The sequence below is a fragment of the Sardina pilchardus genome, chromosome 13 (genome assembly GCF_963854185.1).
Source record: "Sardina pilchardus chromosome 13, fSarPil1.1, whole genome shotgun sequence".
NCBI lineage: Eukaryota > Metazoa > Chordata > Actinopteri > Clupeiformes > Clupeidae > Sardina > Sardina pilchardus.
The window spans coordinates 29,821,779-29,843,665 of record NC_085006.1 but is presented as its reverse complement, the minus strand read 5'-3'; the positions used below and the strand labels follow the sequence as shown (position 1 = coordinate 29,843,665).

Below are 21,887 nucleotides of genomic sequence, written 5' to 3'. Positions count from 1 at the left end.
AATGATTTTTTTTACCCAGTTTTTTTTGTGGTAGGTACTTAACAAGAGTGTAATAACCACCATCAAAAGCCCTACAAAACAATCCCCCCCCCCACACACCCATTTATGAACCCTGGAACCCTGGCTGGCAATATGGCCAATCCAGTGTCAACAGCCCAAAGGCTGAGTTTTTGGACTATTTCAGACCTGCCAAAATAACTTATATGCAATATATACTTGTTTATGTAATAATGATAATAAGGACATGTTCTCATACTATTACAATAATAATATTCATATTGTGTCAAATTTTCGTTTAACTCATGTTTCATAAAAATGGGGTCATATTGACCCCAAGAACACCAACATAACTATTTTTTTTACAGGACATTGGAAACATATTTTTGTGCAAATTTCATGTTTACTCTGTTGTACCCTTCAAATGAGGAAAAGTCATGCAACTTGAAGCAAAACAAAAAAAGTGAACCATATATTTTATGATGTTAAACATTGCTTGGGGTCAAATTGACCCCAAGGACAACATGAGGGTTAAGATTGGATAGTTGGACAGATTGGTAAGATTGGACAGATTGGTAAGATTGGACAGATTGGTAAGATTGGACAGGTAACCAAAAACGGGGACTGTCCCCTGAAAGCGGGGACGTCTGGTCACCCTACAATGTGGGTCCTCATGGTTCTTCCCGTGAGATAGGACCTAGTCCCATGAGACAGTGTGACATTGTTATTAACATATCTCCGCTCCAGAGCGCCATGAGACAATGTGACATGGTTATTAACATATCTCCGCTCCAGAGCGCCAGGCCGGTGGTAACGGGCGCAGCGTGAGTGGGATTAAAGCAGGCTTATTTCACCCAGACAGCTGCAACAGGGGAGAGCGCTACGCTTCTCCGAACACCAAGCCTCCCTGAACTTCTAGGAATTCCTCAGCACCGGTCCCATTTGAAGTCCGACACGGAGCTGTGAGAAATTGATCCGTTCTCCCTCCGTGTGTGTGTGTGTGTGTGTGTGTGTGTGTGAGAGAGAGAGCTGTGAACTTGCGGACTGGCCTTGAATAACTCCCTCTCCTCGCGCAGCCTCTGACTGTGATGTGATAATACTGAACCGTGTTGATGTTGGCAAGACACAAGAACGTCATCAAGGGTGGGATCCAAAAGAGCTCATTTTTATTTCACAAACAAGTGCTTTTTACATTGGAACAGAACTGTTTCTCCACAAGGCCTCAACGTGGGATGGGTGTGTTTACCCAAAATGGGGCAAAGCATGTGGTTGTGCGTGTACGTGTGTGTGTGTGTGTGTGTGTGTGTGTGTGTGTGTGTGTGTGAGTGTGTCTCTGTGTGTCTGAGTGTGTGTGTGTGTGTGTGTGTGTGTGTGTGTGTGTGTGTGTGTGTGTGTGTGTGTGTGTGTGTGTGTGTGTCTTTGTGCTGAGAGTTACTGATAACTTTGCACAAAACAAAGAAAAAACAGTTTAATCTATGATTTATTGTTTAGTCACGTAGAAACAGCAGCCAGCACAGACACACACACACACACACACACACACACACACACACACACACACACAAACACACAAACACACAGAGACACACACACACACACACACACACACACACACACGTACACGCACAACCAGGATTAAGCCTGGGTGGTCAGTCCGAGCTGTGTGCCTCCTGCTGCCCTGAGGAGGAAGGGGGGTGGGAGTTGGGGGTGTGGGGGGGCTGAGGGGCTTTGTGGGCCCCAAACTACAACACAAACGAAGACTAACCTACAGGAAGTACAAACAGTGTATCTCACACAGGCCTTTTAAGGTGTGATGGCTGAGGGGGGAATTACGCCACAACATAACAGCAAGTCTTGTTCTATTACATGCATAGTAGTTCTTTGAAGGTGTTCTCTTTTATAGCAAAATGATGTAAATTCTTTTTCTTTTTTAAAAAAATCCAGTTGAATTTGAAAAACAAAGACGCCAAACCAGCATCCCTCATTGTCTGACTGGAATGTCTGTGTGTGTGTGTGTGTGTGTGTGTGTGTCTGACTGGAAACGGTCTGTTTTTCTGCGAGCTGCAGCATCCTCAAAAGCAGCTGCTGACACCTTTCCTTTATAAACTCTTATCTTCATAACATCTTATCAATTCTCGGAAAACGAAACATATTAGACTTAGTAAGTTTTTTTTTTAATCCAATCTGATCTCATTGGTTTGTTGGCGTCATATCTCCCTTGTCTAAACAAATGCAAAAAAAGTTCAAATGCTCTGGGGCCACCCTGAAGAAACGTTTAGAACCCCCGAAGAGACTTGAACCCCTGAAGAGACTTGAACCCCTGAAGAAACGTTTAGAACCCCCGAAGAGACTTGAGCCCCTGAAGAGACTTGAACCCCTGAAGAAACGTTTAGAACCCCCGAAGAGACTTGAACCCCTGAAGAGACTTGAACCCCTGAAGAAACGTTTAGAACCCCCGAAGAGACTTGAACCCCTGAAGAGACTTGAACCCCTGAAGAAACGTCTAGAACCCCTGAAGAGACTTGAACCCCTGAAGAGACTTGAACCCCTGAAGAAACGTCTAGCACCCCTGAAGAAACGTCTAGAACCCCTGAAGAGACTTGAACCCCTGAAGAGACTTGAACCCCTGAAGAAACGTCTAGAACCCCTGAAGAAACGTCTAGAACCCCTGAAGAGACTTGAACCCCTGAAGAGACTTGAACCCCTGAAGAAACGTCTAGAACCCCTGAAGAAACGTCTAGCACCCCTGAAGAAACGTCTAGAACCCCTGAAGAGACTTGAACCCCTGAAGAAACGTCTAGAACCCCTGAAGAGACTTCTAGAAAGTGTCTACTCCTTGTCATAAGCTGCCTGTCTAACGGAGTTGAGTGTAAAGGCCGGCGCCCACCGGATAAACAAATGAGAACTCCATCGTTTTCAACGGAGCAAAGCCCACTAGAAACGTCTGCTGCGCAGCAGCCGCACAGGGATAGAAAACGATTCTAAAATCCTGCGTGTCGAGCCCAGACCGCTGGAGGCCGTGTCCGGTGGGTGCCGGCCTTAAGCCGTGAGGTGGACGGTGTGTTCGCTGATGTCTTTATTTAGTCCGGGGGTCACTACAGGTCAGTGCTGTCGCCGCCGTCTCCCCGGTCCTGCTTCGGGCTCGGGGGCTGGACGAGCACCAGCGGCTGCTGGACGGGGGGGGAGGGAGGCGTGGGGAACGACGTGGTGCCCCCTCCGGACGAGCTGAATCCGTCGCCGCCGTCGTCGTCGCCGCCCTTCCCCCACGGCCAGCCCCAGCGCACGGCGCCACGGCCCCCGGTCACCACGGCCGCCAGCATCTTGCGCACGGCCTGCAGGAAGCCGTTGCCCACGAACAGGAAGATGAGCGGGTCCAGCACGCTGTTGGCGACCGCCAGGCACAGGGTGGCCACCACGCTGCGCTCCAGGTGCGCCCGCGTCTGGCACGCCGTGCCCGCGTCCCGGGCGTAGGCCAGGTGGAGCGTGCGCTGGACGTGGTAGGGCAGGAAGCAGACGCAGAAGACCGTCAGCACCAGGCAGACGAGCGCCACGTCGCGGGCGCGCCGCCCAGCGCTGGCCGCCAGGATGTGGCGGATCATCAGCGCGTAGCACAGCAGCACGGCCACCAGGGGGAGCGAGAAGCCCAGCGCCACGGCCATGATGTTGGCGCGGTACAGGAAGTCCCAGGTGCCCGCGCTGCGCGGCTCCAGGCAGCCGCTCGCCTCCACCGTGAACCCGTCCGCCGCCGCCACGTACGCCACGTTGATGCCCACCACCAGCGCCCAGATGCCCGCGCACAGCAGGCGCACGCGGCGGCAGTAGACGCGGTTCTGGTGGCGCAGGCGGCCCGACAGCACCAGGTAGCGGCACACGCTCAGCGCCATCAGGAAGTAGATGCTGCAGTACATGCTGATGTAGAACAGGTAGGTGGACGCGCGGCACGCCAGATCCAACACGTCCACGTTGCGCTCGTGATGCGGACGCCAGCCGCCCACGCCGCCGCCGCCGGACTGGGCCAGCGACTCCCGCATGTAGTAGCCGACGCGCAGCGGCAGAGCGAGGATGAAGATGAGGTCGGAGATGGCCAGGTTGATCAGGATGATGGTGGACAGGCGGTTCTTGACGGAGAGCTTGCAGAAGACGTAGAGGGCGCTGCCGTTCCCCAGCAGGCCGAGGACCAGGACGACGCTGTACACCACGGCGTAGGTGGTGTGCTTGTACTCGGACGAGATGTTGCAAAGTTGGGCGGGGACTGGAGACGGAGCGGTGGAGTTGACCAATTCCATCGCCATGGAACCTTCTGGAAAAGAAACCAAACAATTATAAAAATAGAATAGATAGATAGAGTCTTTATTGTCCTATAAAGAATATTCTTTTTCACACGACAATACATTCCATAAAAACACAGCAGCATTTGATGTTCACATCACAGTCTCATACAGCAAATAGATAGATAGAGTCTTTATTGTCCTATAAAGAATATTCTTTTTCACACGACAATACATTCCATAAAAACACAGCAGCATTTGATATTCACATCACAGTCTCATACAGCACATATAACATATCACACATCATGCACCACACATCACACATAACATATATCATAAAACATCAACACAATCTGTCATTCTTTAAGCCTAGTATAGCTGCACAAGACAATGAACCATTGTGGATTCAAGGTTTTTTGTTATTGCTGGAAGTGAGGGGAAGTTCAGCGATGGTGTGTGAGATTACAGATTGATTTCTTACGGAAAAGTCAGCGATGGTTTGAAAGATTGTGGATTTGTCACATTAGTGGAAAGTCAGTGATGGTGACAGCAAGCTGTGTGCTTGTGTGTGTGGATGTGTTTTGTGTTTTAGTTTATCTGTGTGTGTGAATGTGTGTGTGGGGTGTGGCGTTGAATTGTGTATTGAAATATAAGGAAATAATCCATGACCTGAATAGTAAATACAACACAATCTACATGATATTTAGTATTTTGATGCAAAATTAGTCATGTAGTCATTGTGTTATGTACACAATAGCCACTATATACAGTACAGTAAATCATTGACCACCACTACTTTGAATTGGACAGCCATTTGAAACATTCCACAAATACTATACTATAGTATCTACACTCATGTACCATCTCAACAAACCCTAATCTTCTCCTCTCATCTATTGCACACACATCTCCTACACTTTGCACCCTGGGCAAGGGAGTATGTTAGGGGCATGGGATATGTTTACATTAGGGTTTACATTAGGGGTAGGTGTTATGTTTAGATTAGGGTTTACATTAGGGGTAGGGATTATGTTTAGATTAGGGTTTACGTTAGGGGTAGGGATTATGTTTAGATTAGGGTTTGCGTTAGGGGTAGGGATTATGTTTAGATTAGGGTTTGCGTTAGGGGTAGGGACAGTATGTCAGGGTTAAGAGTTATATTTGGATTAGGGTTTAGGTTAGGGTTAGGGTTTACATCAGGGTTAAGGGTTATGTTTGGATTAGGGCTGAAGTAAATGCCTGGGTGAATTACCTGACTAGTCAGATACCGTGCGATGGCCTCATTTGTCTTACTGAAGCTTGGCCAGCAGAACACATTAGTGGCTGTAGGTCAGCAGTTGGATGTCATTCCTCTCGGCCAAACAAACACTCCTGTTCCAGCCGGCTTGCACACAACGCAAGAAGAAGGAGATACAGTGCCTCTGGGAACATTAACACACACGGACACCATCTGATTTCTCTCCCTAACAAACAAACAGTGACTACAACTGTGTCCAAAAGAGGAGAGTGAACCTGCCACGAGGGACAGTCAGTCTGGAGAAAGACTATTGTTGAATGATCATTCTTTAATTATTGTAACTCACAACAGCTGTTCTGGTCTTTGTTTGTTTCTCTCTTTCTTTCTCTCTCTCTCTCTCTCTCTCTCTCTCTCTCTAAGCACATTGTTCTCACTGCTTGAACAAGGTATTTCAATTCTGAAATAAAATGGAGCACTTTTATGACAGGCAGTTATGTGTGACTATTTTATTTTTATGATTTGGAGGTTCACAGCATGACCCTAATGCTGCACTGAAATACTAAGTACTCGAGCACATAAAAGTTCTCTTGGCCTCTGACGCATCTCCCCCAGTCACGCCTCCTCTGACGCATCTCAGCGTGGTTCAGATTTGCAACAGGACAGAGTGCTTCATTTTGCATTTTTGATGGCGACCAAATGCACAATAAATATGGATGGATGTTGCAGGCATGGAAAGTTCACAGGCCAGAGAGAAGGAGAGAGAGAGAGAGAGAGAGAGAGAGAGAGAGAAGAGAGAGAGAGAGAGAGAGAGAGAGAGAGAGAGAGAGAGAGAGAGAGAGAGAGAGAAGGAGAGAGGGAGCGAAGCCAGCCCATGCGGATGTTTGGGAGCAGAGTGCAGTGGTGTTCATGACTGCGCAGAGTGCAGAGGTGTGTTGAGAAATGCACGAGTTTGTTTATTTTAGATAAAGGGAAGCCACGACGAGAGAGAGAGACAGAGAGAGAGAGAGAGAGAGAGAGAGAGCGATTGCGACATCTTCTGACACTTTTAGTTCACAATCAACCTCCAGTATGTACTGAGAGCCCGTAAACTCAACCCACAATCTATGGTGATGACAGCAGCAGTTATCCACAGACTCCCATTCAGATAACTGGATTATGGGAGCTGCTGCACCCTGCTGTACACATGATGTGTGATGCAGAGCAAGCATGTGGAGCAATATTACAAGTTGCATTTGTTTGTGTGTGTGTGTGATTCAAATTTGACCCAACCAATCTTTTTATCCATGTTTGAGACAGAACCCCCAACACACACACACACACACACACACACACACACACACACACACACACACACACACACACAAACACACACACACACACACACACACACACACACACACACACACACAAAGACAAACACAACGACACACACTCACACACACGCACGCACGCACGCACGCACGCACGCACACACACACACACACACAGACACACACAGACACACACACACACACACACACACACACACACACACACACACACACCCTCCACCCCCCTCTGTGAAAGCAATCCTGTTGTCAGCATGGGCTACTCTGAGTGGAGAGTCGGTGGATCCGGAGAGGCACCGCGAGGAAGCGACACAGAGTCTCTGGCCAAAAGCGTGACTTGGCAACTCTGCCTGAGAGAGAGAGAGAGAGAGAGAGAGAGAGAGAGAGAGAGGGAGAGAGAGAGAGAGAGAGAGAGGGGGACGAGAGAAAGAGAGAGAGGGAGGGAGAGAGATAGAGAAAGAAAGAGAGAGAGAGGGAGGGAGAGATGGAGAGAGGGGGGGAGAGAGAAAGCGAGATAGAGAAAGAAAGAGAGAGAGAGGGTGGGAGGGATGGAGAGAGGGGGAGAGAGAAAGCGAGAGGGAGAAAGAAAGAGAGAGAGAGGGAGGGAGAGAGACGGCCTTTGTGCTCAACAGCAACCCTCCACAGGGTGCAGTTCCTCTCTCCGCCACTAGGAGGAGGGTGAGACAGACATGCTGGCTGAGATACATATATTATCAGCTCTCTCTCTCTCTCTCTCTCTCTCTCGTGCACACGCATGTGCACTCCCTCTCTTATCTTTGCTCTCTTTCTTCCTCTCTCTTTCTTTCCTTCCTTTTTCTCTCTCAGTTTATTTTTTCCTCTCTCTTCGCTCTCTCTATACCTCTGCTCCCTCCTCATCATGCCTAATGATTACAGGTTTGGCATCATCAACTGCTTGGCGTGGGTGAGTCAGGCCTAGAGAGTGCACCGTCAACAAAAAAATCCTCTCCTTGAGAATGCTGAACACAGCCATCACACTGCACTGTTTTGAGAGCTACAATCAATCTCCCAATTTTTCTGAAGAGGTTCGTTCGAACAAAGCAGAGCATTGATCCACAGCAACTGCTGCCGTTTACACAACTTCCCTGGTAAATATGAGTGTTTGGTTAAGTGAAAACTACTGTACCTCTAATCTGGCATTCTGTAGAGTGACAGATATGTAATTGCGCGCGCGCGCACACACACACACACACACACACACACATCAGTGGTGGACGAAGTACATTGATTATGTACTTAAGTGAAAGTATAGATACCTTGTGTCAAATATGACTTGAGTAAAAGTTAAAGTACCCACTTTAAATTTTCACTTAAGTAGAAGTATAAAAGTATTTGCCTTCACATGTACTTAAGTATTACAAGTAAAAGTACTTCAATGAATTATGGTTCTAATGGCTTAATTATAATTATAATTTATCCTTTTCACATCAAAGCTCCTGCTAAATCAGCTTATATAAGGTGAAATACTAATGCCACTCTTCAAATAGTTTCTTACATTTGTCTGTTTGCTTAGAAGCTATCTACAGTGGGGAGAACATGTATTTGATACCATGCTAAAGTTGCCTAAAAAGAGAAATATAAAATCATCATCTGACAATTGATCTTAATGCCTTAATTACAAAAATGAGTAAAAATCAAACTGCAAACAAACAGATTGCCATGGTGCTTTTTCCAGTAGGCCTATTAGCCTGTTTGATTCTAATTGAGCTCAATGCAAATCAAACAGGCTAATAGGCCTATACTGGAAAAAGCACCATGCCAATCTCTAGCTGTGGTGAAGGGTATGATGACGTGGGGCTATTTTAATTCCAACGGCCAAGGGAACTTTATCAGGATGCATTTATCCTGGATCCATGAAATAGCTGTCCTTTAAAAATAAAAATCTACCTGCCCCTGTGTTCCCATAGGGTTACATAGGGGGTCAAATACTTCCTTCCCCCTAGCATTTATTAAGAACATTTATTAGTGTGCTTGCAAAAGCACACTATTGTTCTCCGTGCGTTTCATATACTACTACTTATTATTTATCTTAAGTCAAACTTTTGTCTCCCTATCTTGTCCTAGGGATTTAGAGCTAGAGACGCCGCTCCACCTCTCACGCGTCGGTCCTGATGCGAGGATGGTGGCTTGTATACAGCTTTTTGATACGCCTTGTCGTTCTCCCGTTATTCCAGTTTTTCCGGTCGATTTTTTCCCATAGGAATGAATGGAAAAGTGATTTTTGAGCGCTGATGCCCACACATTTGTCCACCTGTAGCCCAAACCGTAAGACATAAAGTCATGAAATTTGGTACACTGATAGAGGAGACTACCCTGATTGACACCACCAGATTTCATGCTTGCCACTCTCACGCCCTAGCGCCACCAACTGGTCAAAGTTGGAAAACACGTTAATGCCCGTAACGTTTGATCCGTATGGCCGATTTTGATAAAACTTGTACCGTTGGAATCCTCTGACTTGGCCGATTCCAACGCACTATGTGACCTCATTTTCCGCCATGATGGATTTTCCACCATTTTGAATTTTGTCCAAAGTCAAAGTAAAGCGACTCTGGCCACATAGTTCATCCGATCATCATGAAACTTGGCACGCGTGATCTACAGACCAAGGCGGATCAACCGCCTTGATTTCGCCTTCATACGTCCAAGCGTTCGCCTGTGACAACCAATTAAATTCAGCGAGCGAAGCCGCCAAACAGGAAGTGTGCCTATCTTGGAAATGCTGTGACGTATGAAAGCCATATTTGGTGGGATGACTTGAGACCCCATCCAAAGCACCCTCAATAAATTTGGTGTTATTCGGTCTGTCGATGGCTCTATAATTAGCAAAAACGTGTGTGTTGGCGAATGTATACTATTAAGCAGAATAGCTCATCTTAAATTGCTTAGGTCATGCAGAAATGACATTTCAGAGTGATTTAAGATACAATGTTGATATTTTAAAAAAAAATCAAATCGAGGCCATTCTTGTAAAACATATTGGTGTAATTCTCACAGCACTATGGAGTCATTCCATGTATTTTCATACCTTCATTATGGAATGGTAGTTGACTTCCACTGTTCAATTGGTCATTGGATGACATGGATTGTCCGCAACGGTACAATGTGGGTGTGATTCTAGGATGGTCCGCATCGGGGTGTCTCATCCTGAGACTGGTATATCTAAGCAATGCCATGGCCCCGAGGGGCAAGTACGGACTTACGCGCTGTTAGGCATTGCTTGTGTTCATTTGGTATATATACTCGACAATCACACGATGTTTCATACTGACGGTGTGTTTTGGATGATTTGTATTGACCTGAGCATTCTGGGTAAACTTCACTCCAAAATTCGGCGAAATACCGGAAGTAGAGCGGTCGCCCTGTCTGAGGATTTTAAGTTTCGTTTTCTGTTGTGATGATGAGCAGACGGCTGTGCACAAAAAACATAGATAATTAATTTACCCTTAGACAATTCCTGCAGTTATCCTGAGTAATCCAGCCCTTTACATTCAGAGATGCGATCATTGACAAAAAGTAAGTTTGATACATACATCGTTAATTCACACTGGTATGCAAGAGGTTTGCTAATACACTTAAACTTGCTCTTGACATGATTTCCATGAAGTAATATACTGTAAGTGTTCTCTGAAATTATAATACTTCATGTGTTTAGCTTAAGAATCTACTGTTTAGCGTTTCTACTGTAAGGACGTAGACTAGTCTTGCATCTCTGTACTCTTCTTCTGTTGAGGTGTTGTTGCCTAGTGACGCCCTCTCGTGCAGCCTCATGCTAGTTCATTAGAGACGTTATCTAGTAGTACACCACAGTGTTGGTGAAGTTCATGACGTTAGTTTTGAGTGAGTTTACTGCCAATTACCTTAAGTTGAAGTTGTGTGCGTGTATGACAACAAAAGTAAGTGACCGTAACCAGAGACGGTTTATAAAGCGAGACGATTCATATGAGGGTAAATTCTGGTTTCATTGTGACGCAACTGCCACTCCCATTTAGGAGGCAAACGGAGGTATTTATATGGGAGAAATAATTCTACACCTTTCTAAACCGATTATTTCGTCACTGAACACGCCCCTTTAGGAGGCAGGAAGTGCTGCTATTTTGTTCCATTGAAAAACCCCTTTATGATTCATCTTAGTAACTATACGATCTTTGCCGTAACCTTCGGTCATGTGTATTGGGAGTGGGATGTATCTTTCACGTTGATATGCAAGGACTTAGCATGCTAAACGGAGCATTAGCATTAAGGGTTTGAAATGAAGGAAGCCTGTGTTACTTGTGTGAGAAGTTGAGCTTATAGAATGAGAGATAGCGATACAGTTTATTTAGTGACCATATTAATGACAGTTTATTTGGTTCTTTACAGACCACTATACATTATAAGTTTATTCATGCTGTTGTATGGTGGAAGAAAACTCAATAAAGAAACTAAGGAGAAACAAACTACTGCTTCACAACCAGTATTCTAACCAAAGATTCTAGCGCTGTATGATCTTTGGTTCTAACTGACGCCATCCAAGCAACACAATCAATCAATCCATACAGTCCTTTAGCCCCATAGACAGTAAAAGATAGCCCTCATTAACAATCTCCGACTGGAGGAAGTTTGTACCTGTGCTGTGCGAGTTAACGCTATTACACAGTACCGTTTACGCCGCTAGATGGCGTTATTGACCACATAATAACTGTAGTCACGAACAAAAAGGTTTCTTTTCTTTCTTGAAGGGGTTAGCGTTGCCATTGCTGTATGTGTGTCCTGGCTTACAATTCAGTTTAATGAGCTTAGTATTCAATGCATATCTGTATGCTGCAGATATATTATCTATAAATAGCCATCTACCTATATTTCTCTGTATGTATGGAATCCTGAATGTCTCTGCTGGAACAATACAAAGTTAAACCCCATCTCTTCTCCGTCCTATATTCTAACCGATATACCATCCAGTATAGTGCCACTACCCTACCTGAATCAGTGCAAACCTATAACCTTCCCAATAATAATAGTAATAATAATTAGGTAAAAATAATAGTTTCTGCTTTAGGGAGAAATCTCAGAATTCCCCTCCAGCTAAGGAAAGTGGGAGCTATGTTTTTAGACTCAGTAGGCAAGCTTATGTGTGGAGACTTAAACTGTGAAGTTTGGCCCACTTATTGTATAGCAGTTAACAATTCTAGGTTCAATGAATTACATCCAACACAAAGTGTTATAGAAAGTATTACTGTGTGTTTCATTTAACTATTGTTCATAGTAAACATTTAATTAATTTAGGCTATGGGTGGTATAGGTGAATTATTACCACACAGTTACTATCTAAAACTAGAAAATGTAATTCCATGGAAGGAATTACCATTGCATGTAAATGCAAAAAGGTTGCTAGCTGTGTAAAACATATTAGGCCTATAGTTAAAAAGACAACTAGGCTAAACTGAAGAATAGATAAATAACAATTACAATTCCAAGTTGGAAAGTCACATTTAAAAAGTGATTTATGAAAATGCATCAAAATTGTGGATATAGGCTATTTTGGAAAATAACTCTTCATTTATTAGAATTTAAAAGACTGAAATGAAGTTGCCAACTTCAAGTTGCAAGAGCTGACTAAGTAGCCTACAGTGAAACGACTGGTAGGATAGCTTACATAGCCTTCATATCTACACTAATGCAGGTTAAAAGTAGGCCTAGGCTGACACCATTGGAATACTGTACGGAATACAATCTCAAACAACGCCAATCAACGATGATGCAGCAACAGGTAGGATATCTAGCAAATGTAACGTTAGCTTACTAGGATAATTTATGTAGACTACACATATTACAGGATGAGCTAGTATGTTCTTCGAAACCGTTTCCAGGTGTGTGAGTGTGATTGTCCTAATAGGAATAAGCGACTGTGAGAAGGCTTGAACTTAAATCAACTAGTAGGCCTGTCTATCAGGTTGGACTTCACTTAAAACGCTGCTCTGTAGAGATGGCTAAAAGCCCTTGTGTAAGCCCTGTTCGCCTTGCAGCCTACCCCGACGTTAAACGTTAGCCTGGAGCAAGTTTGGTTGTCGTTAACTAAATACAGTGTTTACGTTGACGTTAGGTTAGATTGTCTTTAGCTGTTGATAACGTTACCGAGAGCAAACCGGTTAGGCTACTGTAACGATATAAACAAATCAAGTAAGGAGTAGCCTAAGAGACAAGACGATAACGTCCTGGTTTACAGCAGCTGCAGCTGTTACAGCTTAATGAGTAGACGTAACGTAACATTCACGTAGCCTGGTTCAGCGCATCGGCGGTGGCATGGCTTTGGATCAGAGATCCTTGATTACTGACAGCTGCGCACTGACGTAACAATTAATCTTTGCCGCCAAAGGGTCTCAATGTAAACTCTATGGGAATTTTAATTTCTTTTATCATAAATATCTCAAAAAGTATAAAGTTCACACATTTGAAAAATACATAGAACAAATCTCCGTTACAAGTCCTGTGTAGGAGTGCTTGAATGACGTCAAACGGTTCAGTGGTTTTAGAGCCTTTGATAGTTGATTTTGGTCGGAAGCAGAATAATAATTATAACGATAATAAGAAGAACAGGGATAACAGTACATTGCATTTACATGCAATGTAACTACGTAATCCTTAATTGAGATTTCATTGAAAGTGATAGGTTGAACTTTTAAAAAGGGGTTTTAAAAACTGTTTTTGTACTTTCATTTTATTATGTCATAGCCTACTGAACTGAATTCTAAGAGTTAAAAACAAAGGATAAAATAAATATTTTGTGATGCTTGCATTGCATAGTATTTCATTTAGGATAAGCTATATTAAAGCAGTTAGAAGTAACAGTAGTCACTTGACATTTCTGAGGATTTGCATATTTCCACCAGGGCAGTGGTAAAGACATTCTTCAGTGGAGGCACCACACAGTTAATCACGCTATCAACATCTTCTTACCTTTTCTTCTGTTATTACTATTCTTTAACTTTATGGTAGACAGTGAGTCCAGCAAATTGAGAACCTAGGATCCTGTTTATGTTTATGAATGTGACTATGTGTATAGTAGCCTATATGTTGAGACATAAGGGTGGAAAAATAGGTTACATTTATATAATGCAAATGATTAAGTTAACAATGTCATTGAATATGTTGTACAAACAAGAAGAGCGAAATGGTAAACTTTTAAGAAATCATCATCCACATCATAGTTTGATGCTGTGTGGGGTTATGGACTTGACAGTTTTGCATGGAATTGCTCATACAGTATATACATATATATATATGTATATGTGTGTGTGTGTGTGTGTGTGTGTGTGTCTGTGTGTGTGTGTGTGTGTGTGTGTGTGCCTTGTTGCCGGTGTACAGTATTTCTGAATCTGAATATGGACAGGAAATGGCATAGCTTTTATCACATGCAACCAATCCAAAATCGATTTCATATTAGGGATGTTAACCGGTGACTGTTTGACCGATGGTTGACCGTATCCACGTTAACCGACCAAAGTTGTCGCTAGTCGGTTAACAAAAAAAAAAGAGAGGCATCTTTAAATTAGCCTAAAGACAGTGGACTAAACGTTACTACAGCTAGCCATCTCATTCCAAGAAGATCTTTTTTTCGTGAAGTTAACAAATTATCCCTCACACTCAATTTTTCATAACTCGCCTGCTTGTAGGCTAGGCTACGTAATAAACCAATAAAAACATTTGGCACGAGGTCACAGCGGTGGCCGGTGCGTCTTTTGCAATCTGGAAGTGCGCTGTTTTATCCATTGGTTTTATCGTGTTGCAGTCTAGGCAACTTTCCGCATAAGATGGGCTTAGATTTGGAAAGACATTACATCTACATTTCAGGAAGGGTCATCAATGGTAACAGATAAGGTAATGATCATCTTTCGTTATTATTGTTAGCACTTCCTCAAACTAAACTGGCGCTGTAGGGGATTTAAAAAAGTGACGTGAGTGAAAGGGCGGCGCCGGGGCTGTGTGTAGCCTATGAGCGGGGGACAGAGAGATGAGAGTTGGGAAATTGCGTGGCTGTTATTTCAAATAGCATAATTTATTTTAAACGAACCGGTTAACCGGTTTCAACCGGCTAATGAGCCTCGGTGGTCGGTCAAGAAAATTTGTAGTTTTCGCCATCCCTATTTCATATTCAGACACGTTAACCAGTAACAGCCTGGTTGCTTTGACATATCAACACCAAATTTGATCCTATTACACCATTTGAACAGGTGAGTCGTCCTATTTATTCTACCATCAATTTGAGGCTATAACACATTGCAACTTACTCAACAGTGAGTAAACAGCAGATGTTCCCGCAATACTCCTAACATTACTCGTATTTGTTCTAGAAACATGCCTAGTTCCTTAGGCTCCTTCCTTCTTTCACTGGTTACGTGTTTCATGCTGGCTACACGTGAACAACTCATACATAATTCAACACAAGGTCTACAGACCTTAGAGGTGTACATTTCATGTCCATACATCAAAGCATTCGCCCATGGCAGCCAATCAAATTCGATGGCGAAGCCTCCAAACAGGAAGTGAGGTAAAATCTCGGAAACGCTTTGAGGTGTCAAGACCATATTTGGTGGGACGATTTTGGACACAATCCAAAGTAGCCTTAGTAAATTTGGTGTAATTTGGCCACTAGGGGGCGTCGCAATTAGCAAAAATGCATTTTGTCTCATATCTCTTTACATTTTTGGGATGACATCCACATTTTTACATTGGAGGTGCTCTGGGACATACCACTGATGAACCTAGGCAACCCGTCACGTCAGTGTAAGAATTTGGCAATCGAGGGTAACGCCGCCAAACTCGAAGCAGCTTTGCGTCTTGGCCAAACTTTAGCGTTTTGACCTGAGGGCGAGCGGTCGCGTCTCCTGCCGGAGCGCTTTCGCGGCGCGTCGGAGCAAGCACACTTTGCACTTTCCCACCGGGAAATGCATTCTAGTTTATTTATGTCCTTAGCTCCCCCCCCCCCCAATTATGATAATAATGACAAAGTAATTTTGTTGTAGAAAATAAATTTGTTAAGAACTATGATGCTGTTTGATTCATTTATAAATGGTACACTGCCACTTTAAGACTCTTGCCGGCTCCACTCAGTGGCTGCCCTTTATAAAGCGGAGATATCAGTTATCAATGCACTCTCTCCCTTTCATGCACGCTCACACATTCCCTATTACGTTATGAGTAACGTTATGTACAAACACGCACATTAGATTTGCTGCAATAGAGATTTCAAAGAGTAGGCTTTCATCTCACATTGATATTGACATTGTAAATGTACACGTTCTCTAAGAAGAGTGTTAGTTTGCAGGAATGTTAACCACAACGTCGTTGCTGAAAAAAAAATAGCGAAAAGCCAATGATAGCCTAAGTGCGTGGCGGGCCAGATCTAAACTAATGCATGCTCGGTGGGCCGCACTGAAGTGCGTGCAGGACGCAGTTTGGACACGTGATTCGTTTTGCCAAAATGGAACGAGAGGGTTTTCATAAACGTAACGGAGTAAAAGTACGAGTTTTCACTTAAAAATGTAGTGAAGTCAAAGTACAAAGTCTCACCAAATATAAATACTTAAGTAAAGTACAGATACCTCAATATGCTACTTAAGTATTGTAACGAATTACATGTACTTCGTTACTGTCCACCACTGACACACATACACACACACACACACACACACACACACACACACACACACACACACACACACACATAAAGTTTCTACTTCCTCACACTCGTTCTCACTCACTCTCTCACTCTCTGTTTGGTTAAGTGAAAACTACTGTACCTCTAATCTGGCATTCTGTAGAGTGACAGATATGTAATTGTGCACGCACACACACACACACACACACACACACACACACACACACACACACAGACACACACACACACACACAACACAACACAACACACACACACACACACACACACACACACACACACACACACACACACACACACACACACACACACACACACACACACACACATAACACAACACAACACAACACACACACACACACACACACACACACACACACACACACACACACACACACACACACACACACACACACACACACACACACACACACACACACACACACACACATAAAGTTTCTACTTCCTCACACTCGTTCTCACTCACTCTCTCTCTCTCTCTCTCTCTCCCTTCATTTTTGTCTCTCATTAGAGGTATTCACATGAATGGTAGTCACTACCTGGTGCACTGTAGCAATTAGAGGCCAGGCAGTATGCATCTACAGTACCTAGTCAAAGTGCACCTTTAGTAAGGACACGTCCCACGGCATGATCCACATCAAGAGCTCAACTGACAGCATTAAACTCCCATCCTTATACTACCAAGCTTAATAATTAGATATCATACCTGTAGTTATTCAAATGACTGTTGTAAACAAGACTGTGTGTGATGCGGTGTCATCTGGCAACGCCGTGGAGGCTTGTCTTGGTGGCTGGCTGACACGACACGTCCAGAGACAAACGGCAAATGTCCACTTTGCAAATTTGTAAAACCAACATTAGAGCTCTGTGGAGTTGATACTCATGCGCAGTGTGTGCTTGGCGTGGCGGTGAGATGATGGGTTGATAAATGCAGCGCTCGGCTACAGTATGTGCTTGACATCGCGCGCGCGGCCCGGAGAGATAGCACGATAGACGCAGCGCACAGCACAGCAGCCGGCTCTCTCTCTCTCTCTCTCCACACACACACACACACACACACACACACACACACACACACACTCACAGTGCTCGCTGGACTCTGGCTTGTGCTCCTCACAGGCGTGCGGTGCTTGCTGTCGTTCTCTCTAGTGTGGAAGTCTTATCTTGGGCCAGGCATCTCACCTCAGCTTCCCCTTCAGTAGAAAACCTGAGCCGCCATACAAGAAGCGGTAGGACTGGTTATGCTTAGTTGCCTCAAATGTTCAGCAATGACCACCGGCAACTCAAGATTTCCACACAAAGAACATTACAATGTCACTTCTCTATTCTGCTACTTCACAAAATGTGTATGTGATCTGAATCTCACCCGGTGCAAGCAGCAAAAAGTGTACCTGCTACAGTACAAAGTCAACTTTGTGGAATTCAAGATCAATATGTTCAATCTTATATTCTACAAAAAAAATATAAAAAAAACAGTCAAACATCAGATTAAATATAGCTTTAAGCAGCAATGATGGGGCCAAGTAGATACGCTGAAGTTGCCATAGCAACTCAACACTGTTACATGAGTCATATGGCTGTATAAGCAGTCACCGCAGGTTTCATGTTTAGCAACGAAAGAATGCAATGATAAGGCATCGTCAGAGGATGATCTGTACCAAATTTGGCGAGGATCAGATAAAATGTGTGACCTGTGACAATGTTTTTGCATTTCTGGCAAAACCCAACATGGCGGCCAGATTGATTACGATGACATCATAAGTTAGCTTTTGTTGGCCTTAGGAACCTCAACAGCATTAAGAGACACCACTAGTACGTTTCAATTCCAAACATGTCCAAACAGTTACAAGCCAAAATGCATTTTTGCTAATTGTAACCCTCCTTAGAGGTCAAAGGTCACCAGCATTGTTGAGTGTCCCCTTAATGGGGTCCCAACTCCAAACATATAAGGGTTGCTGAGATATTCTCTCATTTCCTGTTTGGCGGATTCACAGATCATTTTAATGAGATGTTAAAGGCAAACGGATTTAGAAATGGCTCCAAAAAGCACAACTTTTGCCAGGCTTGGTCTGATGATCATCTGAGATTCTCATTAACTACCTGTTCAATCTACACATCATTATGGCACTTGTGCACATAAAAAAAAAAAAAGCGGATTCTCATTTCTTTGAACAAGTTGCGAATGCTTTGGTACATCCATGCAAATGATGTACAATTCTCTACATTATCAACTGCTTATGTCATGTTGATCAAAATGTATTATAATGGGTCTCTGTTGAATAGTCTCATCTCTCACAACATTTAGGCAATAGATAGATAGACAGATTAGATAGATAGATAGATAGATAGATACTTTATTAATCCCCAAGGGGAAATTCAGCAGCTTAAGACACCACACATACACTACAATGTAAATAGGATAATAAAAAGCAAATCAACAAATCAACGTAACTAAAACAGTAAAATATACTAAAGATAAAGACGCACATCTGGTTACATAGGATTGGTTTGTGAGCCGGTATGAGGTGTGTGTCAAGATGGTAGTGCCAATAAGTCCAACAGTGCAACGGTGCAAGGTTAAAGTCTAGTGACAAGCAAGAAATAGGGACGATAAAACATGTAAGCATAGTAATATAACAGTTTTAGTATAAATATATGGATAAACAATAAAAGTGTATTTATTTTATAGCCCCCAAGGATGAAATTCCCCAAAACTGGGCATACTCCCAGGAAATTTCAGGTAAATCATACACATGAAATTTGGTGCAGTTCATAACGTTTAACCTGAAGATAGGGGCGATTAAAGCAATATAATATTGCATTTGCATTTTTTACCATGGGGGTGCAAATCACAAATGATTGGTTATGAGCTAAGTTGATGCGGGTGTAACGGATGTCAGCTAGTTAGCTGTGCTTGTCAAACGTTAGTAAACCTCACTCCCTGACACCTCAAGAGCACTGCTGGCATGAAAGCTAGTAGCCTGGGCTTTTAGCTGGATTGTTAGCGCGCTCGACTCCAGATCCAAGGTGCTGCTGGTTCGCGGCTTCGAGTCCAGGCGTGTGCAGGGCTGGACTGCGGTGGTTCCACGGTAGGTTAAACGGGCTCTTGAGACCAACAGACCATAACAATTTTGCCGTCCTTGGTGCCACGGTGTTATTTCGGAAAAACTGCATTTTTTGGGTTTTGGGGAGGCCAGTGCGGGGGTGGAGTGGCCCCTGGGAAACAAACTAAATTTTTCCGTAAAAGTCTACTGGGGCTACATTCCTACCAAGTTTTGTGTCCCAACGCGGCGGTCATAATAACTTCATTCCAGTTGAGCTTTCTATTGAGCACAAAAAAATAATTGATTCTTATAATTACTTTTATGAGTACTTGACAATAAACAACTTGAACTTGTCCATTCATGATGTTTTAGAGCAGAGGCCAGTGATTCTGGTCCTCAACTGATGACCTGTGGCCAGAAGCTGCTCACGGAAACACTCTGTCATCAGGAAGTAGAAGATGGGGTTGATGACGCTGTGCGCGTAAGGCATCGGCCTCGTTATGATGTACACCGCCTCGATTTTCACGAAGGTGCACTCAGATACGCTGCCCACCAGTAGTTGTGTAAGGATGCGTATGTTCCTCATGATGTGGTAGGGCAAGTAGAGGAGCAGGAACATGTATGCCGCTGCTCTCACTACACGCAGAGGCCTTCTGTATGAGGTTTCCCTCTGATGGAAGGCCTCCACTTGCATCTTCAGCATGGAGGCGATCTTCTCAGTGCTCCAGAAGAGGACCACCAGGGGCAGGATGTACGCAAAGACCGTCAGGCCCAAGCTGTATCCCAGGAAGCCCCAGGTGCTCGAGAGGCTGGCAAAGTCGTTGCACTCCGTACCATTGGTGTGGACGTTGTTGTTCACGGCGTAGTAGAGCAGTGGGGTAATCTCGAGGTTGACGAGGAGCCAGGTGAGGACGGAGGCATAGACGGCCATACGTGGGGTCAGGAGGATGTGGTCACGGGCAGGGTGACGGAGCAGCAGGTAGCGGTCCAGACTGACCAGGGCCATGAAGAGGACGCTGGAGTACATGTTGACGAAGAGGATGTAGCGGTTGAGCACACAGTTGAACGGAGACGTTTCTTCCATGTTATTGGCGTACAGGTAGGAGAGGCGGGGCAGAGCGCACACACAGATGATGTCAGACACCGCCAGGTTGTACAGGTAGACGTTGGTACTCCGCCACTCCTGCAGGCACAGCGGGTAACCCAGGACGACCACTAGGTTGCCCAGGAAACCCAAGGTAAACTCCAGGGCGTACATCGGGCAGAGGTAGTACCTCATGAGGACGTCGTCTAGTTCGGTACAGTTAGCCGCCTGTCAGGAAAAACAACAACAGCATCTGTATCTGGACAGGGACTGGCCACAAGCCACACGCTGGGTGTTTCTAACTTAATAGTTATCAAAATGGGACTGGTCACAAGCCACAATCGGGCCGTTTCTTTCTTAATAGGGAGGGAACGTGAAGTGACCCAAATGCATATCATATGGAAGCCATTCAACTAACTGACCGATGTGGCCCGAAATATAATTTTTTCCCAGCAACTCCGATAGGAACGCAAACCAGTTTTTGGCAATGAGATTACTTTCCCTTCCTATAGTCATCACCAAAATGGGACTGGCCACATGCTACATGCTGGCCTTGTCTTACTTAACTCATTGGCTGCCAATGATATCTACTGTATATACGTCAATTGAAAAATAAGTACAAACATTGACAGCCATTAACTTCTAAAGACGTCAATTACATTTTGCAATTGGTGCAGGCAGGGCAACAATCTGGCGGAGCTTGTCACTGCAAATCAAGCTTGTAAACAGAATCTAGTAGCAAACTGACCCACTAGGTGGCCGCAGTGCCGCAGTGCAACCACCAAGCTACCACCGATGACCTACCACAGTGGATCTAGCTTGTATGCGGTCCAGCGAATAAGTAAGCTTACTTCGTAAAGACTGGAAAACACTTTAATAGTATTAACCATTTACATTCAGATATTGCCATAGACTAACTAACAAAGACTTGGCTAAGTGCTAGCTTGCTAACTCTACCATCCTATTCAGTGTCTATAGACCCCTTCACAACGGATAAACATTCGGAGTGGCGTGACGTCAGTGGCGGCAGAAAAGTTAGACGGCTATTGAAAAGCACTAGTAATGCGGCTAAAATTAGTCCGTAATTAACCTTTGATGAAATGGCTAACGATATAAAACAGTATGTACATACACTCAGTGTATGGGATTGGGAGGATTATTTGAAAAAACTTTGAAAAAACGTACGTTATCAGGTGGGATCATTCTGACAGATCCCCATTCTAAGTGAATGG

At 44.2% G+C, this 21,887-nt stretch overlaps 2 protein-coding genes across 3 annotated transcripts; both read right to left on the bottom strand.

Annotated features, from left to right (window-relative positions):
- Window positions 1-2,813: 2,813 nt before the first annotated feature.
- LOC134099642 (cysteinyl leukotriene receptor 2-like) lies at window positions 2,814-17,660 on the bottom strand. 2 transcript variants are annotated; one of them, XM_062552588.1, is made up of 2 exons: window positions 17,234-17,660; window positions 2,814-4,297 (listed from the first exon to the last, which is right to left on the bottom strand). In XM_062552588.1, exon 2 carries the CDS (start codon window positions 4,287-4,289, stop codon window positions 3,093-3,095), a length of 1,197 nt encoding a protein of 398 aa, XP_062408572.1. In that variant the 5' UTR covers window positions 4,290-4,297; window positions 17,234-17,660; the 3' UTR covers window positions 2,814-3,092. The 2 variants fall into 2 exon arrangements, with proteins under 2 accessions (XP_062408572.1, XP_062408573.1); XM_062552589.1 differs by lacking the exon at window positions 17,234-17,660 and adding an exon at window positions 5,521-5,649.
- A 2,269-nt stretch (window positions 17,661-19,929) lies between these two features.
- LOC134099244 (succinate receptor 1-like) lies at window positions 19,930-20,850 on the bottom strand. The gene has a single exon (XM_062552035.1). It carries the CDS (start codon window positions 20,848-20,850, stop codon window positions 19,930-19,932), a length of 921 nt encoding a protein of 306 aa, XP_062408019.1.
- Between the last annotated feature and the right edge of the window lie 1,037 nt (window positions 20,851-21,887).